The sequence below is a fragment of the Pristiophorus japonicus genome, chromosome 2 (assembly GCF_044704955.1).
Source record: "Pristiophorus japonicus isolate sPriJap1 chromosome 2, sPriJap1.hap1, whole genome shotgun sequence".
NCBI classification, from domain to species: Eukaryota; Metazoa; Chordata; class Chondrichthyes; family Pristiophoridae; genus Pristiophorus; species Pristiophorus japonicus.
The window spans coordinates 356,455,488-356,473,047 of NC_091978.1; the positions used below are offsets into that span (position 1 = coordinate 356,455,488).

General features: G+C 45.3%; 1 protein-coding gene across 1 annotated transcript in view; it reads left to right on the plus strand.

Moving 5' to 3' along the window:
• The window catches only part of LOC139231758 (uncharacterized), a 133,498-nt gene extending 119,845 nt beyond the window's left edge, over nt 1–13,653 (plus strand). Inside the window, exons 3-5 of the mRNA XM_070862531.1 lie at nt 8,849–8,982; nt 12,208–12,378; nt 13,233–13,653. Coding sequence (XP_070718632.1) covers nt 8,849–8,982; nt 12,208–12,378; nt 13,233–13,361 — 434 coding nt within the window. The 3' untranslated portion in view covers nt 13,362–13,653. The remainder of the gene's footprint in view (nt 1–8,848; nt 8,983–12,207; nt 12,379–13,232) is intronic.
• Nucleotides 13,654–17,560: the final 3,907 nt, after the last annotated feature.

Consider the following 17,560-nt stretch of genomic DNA (forward strand, 5'->3'; position numbering starts at 1 on the left):
ACATTCAAGTCTCTCCCGCACACCTTGTATAACTTTACGCATTCCTTTTTTGGCAACCTAGGCCAGGAGCCCACATAAATTATTCAGATTGTCCAACCTCACAAAATACTGCAAGGTCAGACTTTGAATCATTTGGCAATCATCTCACTCGCTGCAAACGGGTCCTGCATCTTTTGGATGAGACTCTAAACCGAGGCCCCGTCTGCTCTCTCAGGTGGACGTAAAAGATCCCATGGCATTATTACGAAGAAGATTGGGTGAGTTATCCCCCTGTGTCCCGGCCAATATTTATCCCTCAATCAACATCACTAAAAGTCAGATTATCTGGTCATTATCACATTGCTATTTGTGGGAGCTTGCTGTGCACAAATTGGCGGCCGTGTTTCCTACATTGCAACAGTGACTACACTTCAAAAGAACTTCATTGGTTGTAAAGTGCTTTGGAATATCCTGAGGTCATGAAATGCGCTGTATAAATGCAAATCTTTCTTTTGCATCCTTTGGACTCGTAGCAGAAAGTCGACGCTGACATTTCTTCCAATGGTCTCAACTCCCATACCCACATGGTCACCTCTAGTGTACCCAGGGGGCTCTCTTTAGCCACCTCCTCCTCATCATTTATATGCTACCCCCTGACTGCGTACCATGTACGCTGATGACACTCAGCTCCACTTCTAAACTTCTCCTCCATCAACCCAAGACTGTTGTTCCGCTCCCGAACTGCCTCTTCAACAGTGAGACCTGGAGGAGGTGAAACTTCCTGCAGCTAATAGAATTATAGAAATTTACAGCACGGAAGGAGGCCATTTCGGCCCATCGTGTCCGCGCCAGCCGACAAAGTGCTATCCAGCCTAATCCTACTATCCAAATCTAGGTCAGTAACCCTGTAAGTTACGACACTTCAAGTGCACATCCAAATACTTTTTAAATGTGGTGGGGGTTTCTGCCTCTACCACCCTTTCAGGCAGTGAGTTCCAGATCCCCATCACCCTCTGGATGAAGAAATTTCCCCTCAAATCTCCTTTGAACTTCCTCCTAATTACTTTAAATCTTGGTTGTTGATCCCTCTGCTAACGGAAATAGGTCCTTCCTATCCACTCTATCTAGGCCCTTCATAATTTTATACACCTCAATAAGGTCCCTCAGCCTCCTCTGTTCTAAAGAAAACAACCCCAGCCTATCCAATCTTTCCTCAAAGCTAAAATTCTCCAGTCCTGGCAACATCCTCGTCAATCTCCTCTGTACCCTCTCTAGTGCAATCCCATCTTTCCTGTAAAGTGGTGACCAGATCTACACGCAGTACTCTAGCTGTGGCTCAACTAGTGTTTTATACAGTTCAAGCATAACCTCCCTGCTCTTGTATTCAGGTGTCGGTAAAACCAAAGCCAACCTCTTCGGCTCCTTCAAGCACTAATACATCACTACCCTCAACTTCATCCACCTCCCCGGCTATCACCCAAGACTAAGCCCAGCGGTATGCAACTATTCTCAGTTTCCTCCCTAACATCTAATTCGTAATGAAGACCATTAATTTTCACTTCCAGTGGGGGGGGCGCTACCAGTTCCTGGGACATTGTCCGGGAGTTTGCGGAGGCGTTGCCATGGTAGTGCCATGCCCCACAGGCAGCGCCCCGGGCAGCCGGCCATGATGTCATTGCCGTGCACCCCACCCCCGCGTGGCCCCTCCCAGTATTAAAGGTCACTAGTCTGAGACCAAGATTCAACTCTAGCACAGGCCTGTCCAAGTATTGTGGTTGACAATTACCGCCCCGTGGGGGAAATTGCCCCTTGGCCCACGAGGCTGGCGCTCGCGGGTGTCAACGCCAGCTTCCCAGGTTGTGAAGCTGGCCGGCATCCGCTCACGGGGCGGAAGTTGAAGAGGAGGGTGTCAGCGCCCCGCGCCCCCATCTTTCTATTTTTGCCGACAATCGCGTCGGCGTCCCTACCTGTATTTTCGCGTGGCCCAGGCGACCATCGTGGAGTCTGGCACTTCATTTTGGGTGCCGAGCTACAGGCCCAGTACCACGCTGCCCTGGTCGTCTAGTGGAGGCTAGGCTATCAGAGTCCTTGCAGAGTGCACAGCGGCCCTCTCCTTTAAGCGAAGGGGGCGTGGCGTTGAAGTGCGTCAGCGCTAAATGGAGCAACCGCATATCACTGCCGACTCGCCCCGTTAGCGCCACTGGACCCGCCCCTAAAGGAAGTGGCGCGCGCGAGATTGTACTCCACATCCTTTGAGGGGCGGTAAGCCCAATTCAGCGATTCTGCTTCTAGTTCAACCACTTTTTGATAAATTCATGCCCCCCCCGCCCCCTGCATCGCCTCTCCCAGTTATAAAGTTCACTAATCTGAGACCAAGATTCAACTATAGCACAGGGCTGTCCAAGTGTTACAGTTGACACGTATTGATGCACACAAGTTAAAAATGAAATCATTGGTTCTGAAAAGCAGTCAGAATTCTATCTCTCTTGTGTAGGCTTCAAGTCCAATCTCTGGGACTTCATGATTATTCCAATTTCGTATTTCTACCATCGAGAATATCTGTTAGTCGAAAAATTCTCAACAGCCGCCCTTAGCAAATGTTCTCTGTGACTGGGAGAAAGAGAAGTTATTTTTTATTAGCAGCTGCAGCCTTCAAAGACAACTTCACCACTCAAACTTACTGCCATACTCATTGCAATATCAATAGTGAGGTACACTTGCAGCCCAGTCACACCACACTGTTGGACTATTTTATAAAAGGTATTTTATTTGGTGCAGAGAAGTCTTCTTCATTTGGCTACCATTTCCCGAATGTGCTGTAGGGTACAACCTTCTCCCCATATTTCCTCATACAGCAGGTTCCCAATGTCAGCTGTGGCTCAGTGGGTAGCACACTTCTCTCCACATTAGAAAGTTGCAGGTTCAAGTCCTACTCCAGAGACTTGAGCACAAAAATCTAGGCTGACATTCCAGTGCAGTGCTGAGGGGGTGCTGCACTGTCGGAGGTGCTGTCTTTTGGATGAGATGTTAAACCGAGGCCCCATCTGCCCTCTCAGGTGGACGTAAAAGATCCCATAGCACTGTTTCAAAGAAGAGCAGGGGAGTTATCCCTGGTGTCCTGGCAAATATTTATGGCTCAATCAACATAACAAAATCAGATTATCTGGTCATTATCACATTGCTGTTTGTGGGAGCTTGCTGTGCGCAAACTGGCTGCTGCGTTTCCTGCATTACAACAGTGACTGCACTCCAAAAGTACTTCATCGGCTGTAAAGCGCTTTGAGACGTACGGTGGTCGTGAAAGGCACTATATAAATGCAAGTCTTTCTTTTCAGTCTCAACCAGGCCACACGTGAAGACAAGTAGTTTCCCCAGAAGGGGGTTGGGAAGATCACTGGGGCAACTTACCCTGGCCTTGGAATTTTAGGCAGATGATGACGGAGCAGGCATTAGCAGAGGGCTGGGGGGGCAGGTGAAATAAAAACAGAAAATGCTGGAAAAGCACAGCGGGTCAGTCAAGAGAAAGGACAGCTTTGATTATGACATTTCGGTCGGTGCTCTTCATATGAGTCAGTGAAGGGCACGTACCTCAAACATCATGACCTGACTCTCCCTTTACAGATGCTGACTGGCCAGGCATGTATTTCCAACATTTTCTGCTATTATTTCAGGCTTGTTTTACCTGGAGGCAGGTGTCCCACCGTCATCTCAACCAGAGAACAGTGTGGGCACAGGCGCAAAGCGTAACAGTCAGAGAGGAGAGGAGCTTGCTTCCGTGTGTTCGTTAGGATAATGTGACGGTGAGCCCACTGCACTGTATCCACACAGATCAGCAGTGCTGAGCACCCAGAGCAGCGCATCGTGAGAACCTAGTCATTTAACATGGCTTAATTTAATAAATAATACGGTGTTTTTGTGTTTGTTGTTCACGCTTTCCAGTTTTGGTTGCTGCTTGAGGCTCAAAAATGCTCTGCGCTTACGATCTATTAGTTCTTGGATCTCCTGATCGTTTTCATCAAACCAGTCCTGGTGTTTTCTGTTTCAGCAACCAAGTGTCTTTTCACAGGCACTGGTTATGGAGACCTGGAGGGCAGACCAAGCGCTGTAGGCATTGAGCATCTCAGGGTCATCAAGGCACGCCAGATTGGCTGTGAGGCGCTGGCTGTACAGGGCTCTCTTAGCTGGGTCTTTAAGTGCCCTGGCATTAATTTTTTTGCGGCACTGCTTCTGCTGTCCCCTCTGCTTTGGGGCTATGTTAATATTGATGATGGATCGGATTAGGCGATGGTCCATCCAGCAGTCGTCGGCTCCTGTCATAACACAGGTGATGCGCACATCCTTGCGATCCTTGGCTCGGATGATGACATAGTCCAGCAGGTGCCAGTCTGACAGAGTCATGCTTCACATTACCCCGAGGGGAAATGCCAGGACACTATTCCCCCTCATCCTCTTCCCTTCGGCTCAAGGCTGTGTTATCGCAATATTGAACGCCTGGTAACCTAGTGTGCCATCCATTATTCCAAAGTCTTCGCATTGTTTTCTCATAGTGTGCCAAAATATTTTTGTTGTGATTAAACATGGTAAAGGAGAGGATCTTAGCTGTGAGCGTTTCAGTAATAATTGAGCTCATTCACCATTTCAGTACTGAGACGTCTTCTATTGGGCCAATGAAGAGTGTTCTGATGTTAATCACTTGAGTCCTTTCATTTAATCCTTTTTTATAATGCCTCATCTTTCATTGTGGAATATGTGTCCTCATATTAACTGTTCAAGTAATGATTGTTTTCTATTAACTGTTCACTGATACTTATGGTTACTTATCAATTGTTCCCATATTAATCATATCAGTGTAAGTAATCAATTGTTCCCTTATTAACCATATAACTCTTAGTAACCATTTCAGCAATTAGTAATCTCTTATTAACCATTTCAACAATCAATAATCTCTTAACCATTTCAGCAATCTTTTTTTATTAATAATTTCAGCAATAGATAATCTCGTATTTCACCATTTCAGCAATAGATAATCTCACCATTTCAGCAATAGATAATCTCTTATGCACCATTTCAGCAATAGGTAATCTTTTATTCACCATTTCAGCAATAGGTAATTTCTTATTTTCTTATTTCACCATTTCAGCAACAGGTAATCTCTTATTTCACCATTTCAGCAACAGGTAATCTCTTATTTCACCATTTCAGCAATAGATAATCTGTGGTTGACTCATTCCACACCAACTGCCTGAGATACTAATATTTAAGCCTGTAATGTAAGCAGATGTGAGTATGCTCACAAGTTTGTAGAGCTGTTGCCAGGGTGTCCCTGGAGATGGAGCACGCGGTGTCTACCGGTACACTCGCGGCCTTCCGCGAGAGGTGGGCGCCGGAGGAACTGGAGTCCATCATCACCCACAGCAACCAAATTTTAATTTGACCATTTAAGGTTCACAAAGTTTTATTTGTTAATTTATCGGTTCTAATTCCCCTTTAATAAGGGGGCACTTGGCTTTATTGTTTAATAAACTGTTTACAATATACATAGATGACCTGGAAGAGGGGACAGAGTGTAGTGTAACAAAATTTGCAGATTAGTGGGAAAGCGGGTTGTGTAGAGGACACAGAGAGGCTGCAAAGAGATTTGGATAGGTTAAGTGAATGGGCTAAGGTTTGGCAGATGGAATACAATGTCGTAAAGTGTGAGGTCATCCACCTTGGGAAAAAAACAGTAAAAGGGAATATTATTTGAATGGGGAGAAATTACAACATGCTGAGGTGCAGAGGGACCTGGGGGTCCTTGTGCATGAATCCCAAAAGGTTAATTTGCAGGTGCAGCAGGTAATCAGGAAGGCGAATGGAATGTTGGCCTTCATTGCGAGAGGGATGGAGTACAAAAGCAGGGAGGTCCTGCTGCAACTGTATAGGGTATTGGTAAGGCCGCACCTGGAGTACTGCGTGCAGTTTTGGTCACCTTACTTAAGGAAGGATATACTGGCTTTGGAGGGGGTACAGAGACGATTCACTAGGCTGATTCCGGAGATGAGGGGGTTAACTTATGATGATAGATTGAGTAGACTGGGTCTTTACTCGTTGGAGTTCAGAAGGATGAGGGGTGATCTTATAGTAACATTTAAAATCATGAAAGGGATAGACAAGATAGAGGCAGAGAGGTTGTTTCCACTGGTAGGGGAGACTAGAACTAGGGGGCACAGCCTCTAAATACAAGGGAGCCAATTTAAAACCGAGTTGAGAAGGAATTTCTTCTCCCAGAGGGTTGTGAATCTGTGGAATTCTCTGCCCAAGGAAGCAGTTGAGGCGAGCTCATTGAATGTATTCAAGTCACAGATAGATAGATTTTTAACCAATAAGGGAATTAAGGGTTACGGGGAGAGGGCGGGGAAGTGGAGCTGAGTCCACGGCCAGATCAGCCATGATCTTATTGAATGGCGGAGCAGGCTCGAGGGGCTAGATGGCCTACTCCTGTTCCTAATTCTTATGTTCTTATGTATAAAATAGTTGTAGAGCTTAGCCAGTCATGTGATGTTCACAAGACTCAATAAAACCCCAGTCAGTTGGGTCTAGGTCATCCACAATGAGGTATGCAGTTGTGAACCCAGTGGATAAACTGGTAATGTGTAGTGTGATTGTTAAAGCTTTGTTTATAAACCAACTATTTCTTAATAGCTATGTTGCTATGAATTCTTAAGCAAAGACCCAGGAACCATAAACCAAATACATTACAAAGCTTTACTATAATTTAATAACACTGATGAACAAAACTTCATGAATAAGTACCTGTCATGGATGGAGAGACTCTGGGTAAGTATCTGTCAGTGATGGAAAGACTCTGTGGTTAAGTATCTGTCAGTGATGGAGAGACTCTGTGGGTAAGTACCTGACAGTGATGGAGAGACTCTGTGAGTAAGTATCTGTCAGTGATGGAGAGACTCTGTGGGTAAGTACCTGACAGTGATGGAGAGACTCTGTGGGTAAGTACCTGACAGTGATGGAGAGACTCTGTGGGTAAGTACCATATCAGTGTTGGGGAGATCCATTGGGTTAGTACCATGTCAGTGTTAGGGAGATCCATGGGTTAGTACCATGTCAGTGTTGGGGAGATCCATGGGTTAGTACCATGTCAGTGTTGGGTAGATCCATGAGTAAGTACCATGTCAGTGTCCCGACGATCCATGGGTAAGTACCATGTCTGTGTTGGGGAGATCCATGGGTAAGTACCATGTCTGTGTTGGGGAGATCCATGGGTAAGTACCATGTCCGTGTTGGGGAGATCCATGGGTAAGTACCATGTCCGTGTTGGGGAGATCCATGGGTAAGTACCATGTCCGTGTTGGGGAGATCCATGGGTAAGTACCATGTCAGTGCCGCGATGATCCATGGGTAAGTACCATGTCCGTGTTGGGGAGATCCATGGGTAAGTACCATGTCAGTGTTGGGGAGATCCATGAGTAAGTACCATGTCGGTGTCACGATAATCCATGGGTAAGTACCATGTTAGTGTTGGGGAGATCCATGGGTAAATACCATGTCCGTGTTGGGGAGATCCATGGGTAAGTACCAAGTCCGTGTTGGGGAGATCCATGGGTAAGTACCATGTCCGTGTTGGGGAGATCCATGGGTAAGTACCATGTCAGTGTCGCGATGATCCATGGGTAAGTACCATGTCCGTGTTGGGGCAGTGCATGGGTAACTACCATGTCAGTGTTAGGGAGATCCATGGGTAAATACCATGTCTGTGTTGGGGCGGTCCATGGGTAAGTACCATGTCAGTTTTTCGTGAAAGGTCCTTAAATGAATTCAAGTGCATGAATGTCGGTCTCCACCTCTTTCTTCCCATCAATATAAAAAAAAAATCTTATTTTGTAACCTTACGTTACATTTCTTTATATAGGTTGCATAGCTTTACAAAGAGAGCAGGAGCAAACTGTTGAGCCCAGTCCCCTAGACGGTGCATCAGTGTGGTAAAGCAGACTAACCCTGCAGGCATCCCCACCCTCCTGTGAGGCAGGCTCTGGCATCTGGTTTGTGCTTTCTCCCAACACCACATCCAAGACTGTCACAGATTTTTTTGTGGAATCTCACCATGCAGTGAACTCTTCTTCTTCTTCTTCAGCAGTCCCTCGGAACCAAGGATGACTTGCTTCCACACTAAAAATGAGTTCTCAGGTGACTGAAGAGTCCAATGCGGGACCTACAGTCTCTGTCACAGGTGGGGCAGACGGTGGTTGAAGGGGATGGTTGGGTGGGGTGTTTGGGTTGCCGTGCGCTCCTTCCGCTGTTTGCGCTTGGCCTCCGCGTGCTCCCGGCGAAGAGACCCGAGGTGTTCGGCGCCTTCCCGGATGCTTCTCCTCCACTTTGAGCGGTCTTGGGCCAGGGATTCCCAGGTGTCGTTGGGGATGTTGCACTTTTTTAAGGAGGCTTTGAGAGTGTCCTTGAAGCTGTCGATGTTAACACTGCATCCTTACTGCATCCACTAACTGCCCTGTTTCCGATCAAAAGACCCGCAAATGCACTTGGGCAATATCAATCTGGTGACTTTGGACATGCGTCAGCATCAGATACTCAGAATTTCCTTGGAGCTGCTCCCACTCCACTGGCATAACTTTGTCGGATATACAATGGAAACTCCCTTCAAGTGTATAAATTGACTTTTATTCCCAAAGCCGGCAAAGTTGCTTCTTATATTTGTATTAATTATCGCTTAATATAGACTTTTCTTTTTTTAATCAGTGGGTCTCGATATTTCTGAGGTATTGCAGCAGCAAACACTAGGTTTCATGGAGGGGAAAATGAGCCGGATATGGGCAAAGGGTTATAATGTAACTTGAGTGACTCTGTTTCTCGTACTGCTCAGGCTATGTTGACGAGGACCAGTTTGTTGCGTGGATATGGAGGCTGCCACAAGATGCTGTGAAGTCAATTCTACACTTCCCTATAATACCGCTGGAAGTCATTGCTGCAAGTAAAGGCCAACCATCCAGTTCCACTGTAAGTCCTAATGCCTCATAACATGAGAAGCCCACTGTCACCAACTACATGTCAGCCAATTTATGTAGTGCATCGTATAATTTACATGATATTAAAATTCAGCAAATCGATCTGATACATTGTACTGTATATCTTATTTGTAATTCATAGTGATGCCAGTGAAATTGGGAACCATAATGTTCCCTCCAGTCAATGTATCTCTGACAACAGCTGTGCATATAGTACAGCCATAGTACATATGGCTTTAAAAGGACGTGAATACATTGAGGAGGACTCAGAGGAAAGTGATAAAGATGCTTCTGGCACTTCAGTGCAGTACTGAGGGAGTTTTACACAGGTGCCGTCTTTTGGGTGAGACTTTAAGCCGAGGCCCCGTCTTCCTTCTCAGGTGGACATAAAAGATCCCGTGGCACTATTTCGAAGAAGAGCAGTAGAGTTCTCCCCGGTGTCCGGACCAATATTTATCTCACAACCAACATCACTAAAAACAGATGATCTGCTCATTATCACATTGCTGTTTGTGGGGCCTTACTGTGCGCAAATTGGCTGTTGTATTTCCCACATTTTAACAGTGACTACACTTTAAAAATACATCATTGGCTGTAAAGCACATTGCAATGTAAAAGAGGCGCTATATAAATGCACTTCCTTTTTTTGGGACACTAAGGTATAAGTGGAGAAGTCTAAAATTTCCTTTGCATATCATTAGAAAAGCTTATCGTAGGGTAGGTGGATTTGTCATTCTGACTCAATGGTATAAATGCAGACAGACAAAAACCATGCATCGTACCACATTCTTGCCAGATGTGATTTAATTGAAGATCGGCTGCTGGGTGTGAGGCTTATAAAGTCAGTGAAGCACCCATTCTGGATCCCATAGTCGGAACAAGCATGTTATATTGGGAGTGAAGTGTCAGGAAATGAAGACAGACAGCGGTAGAGTGCAAAAGGAATGAGAACGAGAATCCATCTGAATAAGTAAAGGATGTCACCTCTATGGCAATGTGTTACTAGATTTAATTCACGAGTTGAGACAACTCACAAGCCTTAGTTGACATGATTGGCATTGTTTTGAGAGTGAAAGAATCCTTGCTGCAATACAATGCCCTGCTGCATGTGCTTTAAAACATGATCTGAAATGCATTGCGTAATACAGTCCAGTATGTAATAACGAGATGCTTGTTGGCATATCACTGTCACATTCGTTTCCTGGGGAAGTGAATATTATCACTAAGATCCAGGTAATGGATTCTATTTTAATACATCATCTATCGTTATATGAACCCTTAGACCTTCTTCATTGATTATTGCTTTTAGTTACAGTGTTTAACTGTTTTTCTTCATTCTTCTGGTTATTTCCACTTTGCATTGGGTTCTCTGCACCAATTCAGGCACCATTAAGTTTCCCAACCGCACGCTCCTACCTGTGGAGGCTGGACAAAGTGGAGGGGTGCTGGGCAGGACCAGATGCCTGTGCTGCACCCATCATAAGAACATAAGAGATAGGAGCAGGAGCAGGCCATTCTGCCCCTCGAGCCTGCTCCGCCATTCAGTGAGATCATGGCTGATCTGCTACCTCAACACTTTCCTGCACTGTCCCCACATCCCGTGATTCCCTTAATATCCAAAAATCTATCGATCTCTGTCTTGAATATACTCAACGACTGAGCCTCCACAGCCCTCTGGGGTTGAGAATTCCAAAGAGTCACCAACCTCTGAGTGAAGAAATTTCTCCTCATCTCAGTCCTAAATGGCCGACCCATTTTAAGAAGCTTTTATTTTTTTTAACGCTTGTTCATCTTTATTTTTGGTTTGCCTTTTCCCCATGTGAGAGCCCAAATCTTTTTTTTTCTCTCTAGAACAATTTTTAAAAGTTAGAATAAATGGAGTTTATTCACTTCCTAATTGGCAGTCTGTGAAATTCTGCATTGTGATTGGCTGCTTAGGCAGCTTGTTGACGCAGCTCGCGTTGGGGATTCCCCATTAACTTGCACTGATCTTGACTGAGTGTCGGAAAAGCCAAACTTTTCACCACAGAGATCTTTGTGGGCAGCTTACATCGGTGTCAGCTGTGGCTCAGTGGGTAGCACGCTCGCCTCAGTCAGAAGGTTGTGGGTTCAAGTCCCACTCCAGGGACTTAAGCACAATAAAATCTAGGCTGACACTCCAGTGCAGTGCTGAGGGAGTGTTGCACTGTCGGAGGCGCTGTCTTTCAGATGAGATGTTAAACCGAGATCCCGTCTGCTCTCTCGGGTAGACATAAAAGATCCCATGGCACTATTTCGAAGAAGAGCAGGTGAGTTATCCCCGGTATCCTGGCCAATATTTATAGAATCATAGAAATTTACAGCACGGAAGGAGGCCATTTCAGCCCATCATGTCCGCGCTGGTGACAAAGAGCTATCCAGCCTAATCCCACTTTCCAGCTCTTGGTCCGTAGCCCTGTAGGTTACGGCACTGTAAGTGCACATCCAAGTATTTTTTAAATGTGGTGAGGCTTTCTGCCTCTACCACCCTTTCGGGCAGTGAGTTCCAGACCCCCACCACCCTCTGGGTGAAGAAACTTCCCCTCATATCTCCTCTGAACCTCCCCACATAATCCCTCCATTCCTCAATCAACATAACAAAAACAGATTATCCGGTCATTATCACATTACTGTTTGTGGGAGCTTGCTTGTGCGCAAATTGGCTGTTGCATTTCCTACATTACAACAGTGACTACACTCCAAAAGTACTTCATTGGCTGTAAAGTGCTTTGAGACATCTGGTGGTCGTGAAAGGCGCGATATAAATCAAAGTCTTTCTTTCTTTCAGCGGCAAAGCAAATTACGGGGCAATAAACCAAGACTTCACCTATCCTCTTAGGTGGACATAAAAGATCCCAGGGCACTATTTGAAGAGCAGGGGCGTTCTCCCAGTGTTCTGGTCAGAACTTATTCCTCAATAAACACATAAAATAAAGAAACAAATAATCTATCTCATTGCTGTGTGCAATTTGGCTGCTGTGTTTGCCTATATTCGATTATATTTCTAAAGTTGGTTGTGAAGCACTTTGGATAATCCTGTGGGTATAAAAGGTGTTTTATATTTATGCACACACACACGTTTTTTCTTTAGTTAATGTGGGTTCAGGCAGAGGTAGGGCTTTCGCTCTGCAGGGCGACAATGAATGGTGAAATTGTGGATCAGCAATTAACCCCACACTCTTGCTTGTTTGTTTTACAGAATGTTGCAGCTCCACAGGAGACTCTGACAGTGACAGGCGAACAGCTTCTTAGGATTGCCAGTGAGATGTCAGGTCGAAAGAGAGACTGGAAGCTTCTAGCCAATAATTTGGGCTTTCTAGAGAAAGACAGCCATGCCTTTGAAGGCAGACATTCAGCGGTCAATCATCAGGTAACGGACGGAAATTGCTGGGTTGTACTCTTTTTGCATATTCTCAACACCTTTGAGTATTTATACACTTACTGGTATCTAGTTATTGGCTCCTCATCGGTCTCTTAATACTACGTTACAAAATGATTCTTGTGATGCTGTGAAGGGTGGATTTTTCGAGTACTTATCCATGGCGAGATACTTCTCATGCCTTCAGCACTTACTGTGTAGCACGCAATTTTTGGTCCATTTAGTTGACCATAGTTGGGAGAACAGATACTGTCGGCAAGGGCTCAATCTACCCATTAGTCTACAAAAGAACATTTTGTGCAATTTCAACAGTTCCTAGGAGGGGAATTTTTAACCCCACAAAACGGGTGGGTTGGGGCCAGGTGGGAGGTTAAAGTCATGAAAATATGAATCATGACCCCAACCCCCCCACTTCCGGGTTTAGCGGAGGTGGGACTGCCGGGTGGGGAATCTGTCCATGACGCCACATATGCACTGCGGAGTTAAAACTCCACAGTGTGCAAAGAAAAAAACTCCGCAGTGTGCAGAGAAACCCGACCCGCGTTCTACCGGAGCCCCCCTCGCCCCTCCACCCCTGCGGGTCAAAAACTTAAAATTCCGGTCCTAGTTTCAGAATGGGCCGAAATTTGATTCCAGTCTATTGCTTACCGCAGTTGAACAGTTGCATGCACCTCATTGGTGAAGTTGTCTATTTTCTCAAGCCTGTTGTAGAATAATAGGCACAGTGCTATAAAGACAAGGGACTGGGCGGTGGGGGGGAGGGGAAGCTTAATCGTGGGTCTCTTTCAATGAAAAAGGAATTCCTTACAATTCTGTTCATAACAGACTGCCTTCCCTACTTTCAGGTCTTGGAGATGTTGCAGATGTGGCAGAAAAAAGCTGGATCGCTGACTGAAGCTCCCACTCTGCAGTGTGCATTACGGGCCAGTGGAAACACAGACATAAGCAATGAGGTCTTCCAGCTCAATTTCTGAAAGTTCTGAAGTCCGCCACACAGGATCAGTTTGGGCCGACAGACAAAATCCGAGAATCAATGTGCCAATAAAGACTGAGAGAAGTATTGTGTCATTTGGCCAGTTAAATGCCACAGAGGCATCGTGGGCATCGTGGGGAACTGTGCACACTGCACGTGCTCAGAAGGCAGGAGGTGCCTTCAACTAAAACAGGCCAAACATCAATTCTAAGCCTGGGCTTTTGGGAGAGCGTGAAGCCTTTGAAGTAAAGATTTTAACGAAGGTTTTAAAAGACACAAAAGACAACTCGATGGATAAATGTGAAATGTGCAATTTTTTGAAATTCTTATTTTGTTAATAAATTATCTCGGCCAAAGGAGATTTTTAGCTACGGAGAAAAAAATGGCAAATAACATTTTTTCAAAAAAGCATTTCAAGTGAAAATTGTGTGTGTTGGTATTGTTTCCCCCCCCCCCCCACCCCCCACCAGTTATAAATGTTCAAGAATTAGGAGCAGGAGTAGGCCCTTCGGCCCCTCAAGCCTGCTCCACCATTCAATAAGATCATGGCTGGTCTTCTATCTCAACTCCACTTTCCTGCACTGTCCCCATATCCTTTGATTCCCTTAATATTCAAAAATCTACTGATCTCCGTCTTGAACATACTCAATGACTGAGCCTCCACAGCCCTCTGGAGAATTCCAGAGATTCACCACCCTCTGGGTGAAGAAGTTTCTCCTCAACCCAGTCCTAAATGGCCGAACCCTTAGAAATTTACGGGCAAAGAAGAGGAGCCATTACTGTTGTCTAAAGACAATGCTGAAAATATTGCAAATTTGAAAAGTTGCATGGCCACTATTGGCCATTAAGATTGCTCAATTAAAAAAAAATATATGAATGTAAATTATAAATAATCGTAGCTACGCCAGACCATTTCAATTCTCAATCCTTTGCAGTAAAACTGCAAAATAATTGATGCAATGCTTATACTTGAGATGCATTTTGTTTTCCACGAAATTTCTTCCTGCGTAGTTTTGGTCTCCTTATTAAGGAGGGATATACTTGAGTTAGAGGCAGTTCAGAAAAGGTTCACAAGGTTGATTCCTGAGATGAAGGGGTTGTCTTATGAAGAAAGGTTGAGCAGGTTGGGCCTATACATTGGAGTTTAGAAGAATGAGAGGTGATCTTATTGAAATGTATAAGACTCTGAGGGGGCTTGACAGGGTAGATACAGAAAGGATGCTTCCCCTCGTGGGGGAATCTAGAACTAGGGGGCATAGTTTCAGAATAAGGGGTCGCCCATTCAGAACGAAAATGAGGAGGAATTTCTTCTCTCAGAGAGTTGTGAATCTTTGTAATTCTCTGTCCCAGAGATACAAGGCAGTCACAGTACTATACAGACCACTGGAACGGGGTGCTCCTGTTAGAAAAATGATCATTTGTACAGGCAAGGTGTACCATTTCAGCTGCATTTATATTAATGTTTGTTTCGGACCGATTCCAGCAGATTGCTGGCCATGAGCCAGTTCCAGACATTCACACTACTAAATTCAACTCCTTTAATCTGGCAGCAGGATCATGGACACACAAAGAAAACTGGGTTTACAACCGTACCACTGGAGAATGTTGATGGACTTGGTGTTAATGCCGGGAGCTGGCTCACGAACACCAGTCTCCTAGAACCCAACCTAAACGAGCCAGTATAAAAGTGGCTTCTGTTTAATTTTGAGAAACAGTTCTCAGTAGCGTGAACAGTTATTGTCCTCTGGGGCAAAGAATTCCAAAGATTGGGTCATTGAATATATTTAAGGTGGAGCTAGACAGATATTTGAGTGATAAGGGAATAAAGGGTTATGGGGAGCGGGCAGGGGAGTGGAGTTAAGGCCAAGATCAGATCAGCCATGATCTTATTGAATGGCGGAGCAGACTCGAGGAGCCAAATGGCCTCCTCCTGCTGCTATTTCTTCTGTTCTCTATATGTCCGCAGGGAATGGGCACCTCTGCGCAAGTGCCACAATGCGCCTGACCCCTCCCCAACCTCTGCCAACGTGCACTAGGTCCTATTTCTTATGTTCTCGTGTAAAATGTGAGATTCGAGCAAGCTTCCCAATACATAGAGTGAGTATTCGACACTATGGCTTTCAATAACTTCTATTTAAGTACAAAACTTTATAGCTCTTTTATAAGCAGTGTGATTCTCATTAGGTTGCCCGAGGCTGTACACGCTTGTGTGAGAAAGCTCAGTACTTTCCTGGGCAAAACAGGTTATTTTACAGCTCCTGTCACCACGCCAATCAGAGGCTAAAGTGAGGGGATGCAAGGATGTGCAGACTGATATTGATCTGCACTTTCCTCAGGCATAGTGCTCTATTGATTTGCAGGTGGAATACAGTGTGGGCCATTTGCGGAGTAATAAGTAGACACTCAATGCTGTCAAGTTTTGTACTTTGGCAACAGCACCCCATCCCCCATCCCTCAGCCCCACCGACTTGTGAAGATACAGGTTGAAGCTCTGGTAACGTTTTCCAATAAGTCTTCACTGGACAATAAAAATATGCATTAGTATGGCGCCTTTCATAACATCGAGACGGCCCAAAGCGCTTTACAACTAATGGAGTACTTTGGAAGGAAAAACTGAAAATGTTGCAGACACTCAGCAGGTCAGGCAGTGACTGTGGAGCGTGAAAGAGAGTTGACGTTTTCAGGTCGATAACCTTTCGTCAGAAGTTGGAGATTTAACAGGTTTTAAGCAATGTATAGAGCTGAGGGCAAGAGAAGAGAAGAACAAAAGGGAAGGGATAGGGTGGAGAGCAGGAGAGATTAAACAACAAAAGGTTTTATATTCATAATAAAGCAATGTAACTGAGTACTGTAGACATGAGTAAGTGTGACCTTAGCTCCTTTATTCAAACTCTATACAGAGCTTATATACAGTGCTCCCAAGTGATGCTGGAATCCCTTGGGACTCCAACAGATATGCCCTCTGGTGATAGTATGTTACAGAGGGTTGCATACATAACAAAAGGGATCATGGTGCAAGGTAATAGTGGGTGGATATGGGACAAGTAAAGAAACAAAAATGGGTCTAGAGGAGGTGTAAATGGCAACAGCAGAACTACTACCAACATCTGCTGTCTGAAAAAATGGGAGCGGTAGTTATGATCTGAAATTATTAAAATCAAATGCTGAGTCCAGAAGGTTGTAAGGTAGCTAATCAAAAGATTAGTTACTGTTCCTTGAGCACTTCTGAAGTCATCATCAAAGGCGGTCCCTCAAAACGAGGATGACTTGCTTCCACGCCCAAAAAAAGGTTGAGTTCACAGGTGTTTTGAAAGAAGAACGCGAACTACATGTTGAAGGGTAGAAGATTCATGATCGTGGATTTTTTTAACGTGTGGTGGCCGTTGCACACCAGTCACCACACGGGCTTGACAGAGCTAGGCCTTGGTCCAGTGGCAAGGATTATCCAAGACAACTGGAGACCAGCTCTGCTGCACGGACCTAGTGCGCACACATATCGCAGTGTGGGCTGGCCCGTGCTGCCCCTGGGCCCCTGGCCCCGAACTCACGCCTCCCCTGGGCCCAGATTACGTCCCTCTACAGTCTCACAGCTTCTTCGCCCCGAACTTGCCGCTCCTGTTGTACCTGCCCATGCTCCATAGAACATAGGCTACTTCTGGTTCTTCATTCTGCTCAAATTCATCCAACACCTTGTCCAGGTTAAATGCCTCAGCCTGGAAATAGTTCTCCATTTGTCACTGTTGAACTGTAGGAAACACAGCAAGGTCCCACAAACAGCAATGTGATGGTGAGCAGATAATCTGTTTTAGTGATGGTTGAGGGATAAATATTGTCCAGGACACTGGGGAGAACTCCCCTGCTCTTCTTCAAATCGTGCCGTGGGATCTTTTACATCCACCGGAGAGGGAAGACGGGGCCTCAGTTTAACATCTCAACCAAAGGCAGCATCTCCAACAGTGCAGCACTCCGTCAGCACTGCACTGGGAATGTCAGCCTCGAACTTGTGCTCAAATCTCTGGAGTAGGACTTGAACCCACAATCTTCTGTGTCAGATGCGAGAGTGCTACCCACTGAGCCACAGCTGACACTAATTGAAATGTGGTGGGTGATTTGAAGCTGGAACAACAATGAAAGTTACTGATTGCCAACCATTACTGACACTGTCTGTCTTAAATCCGAGGAATTTTCATTATTTTCTGC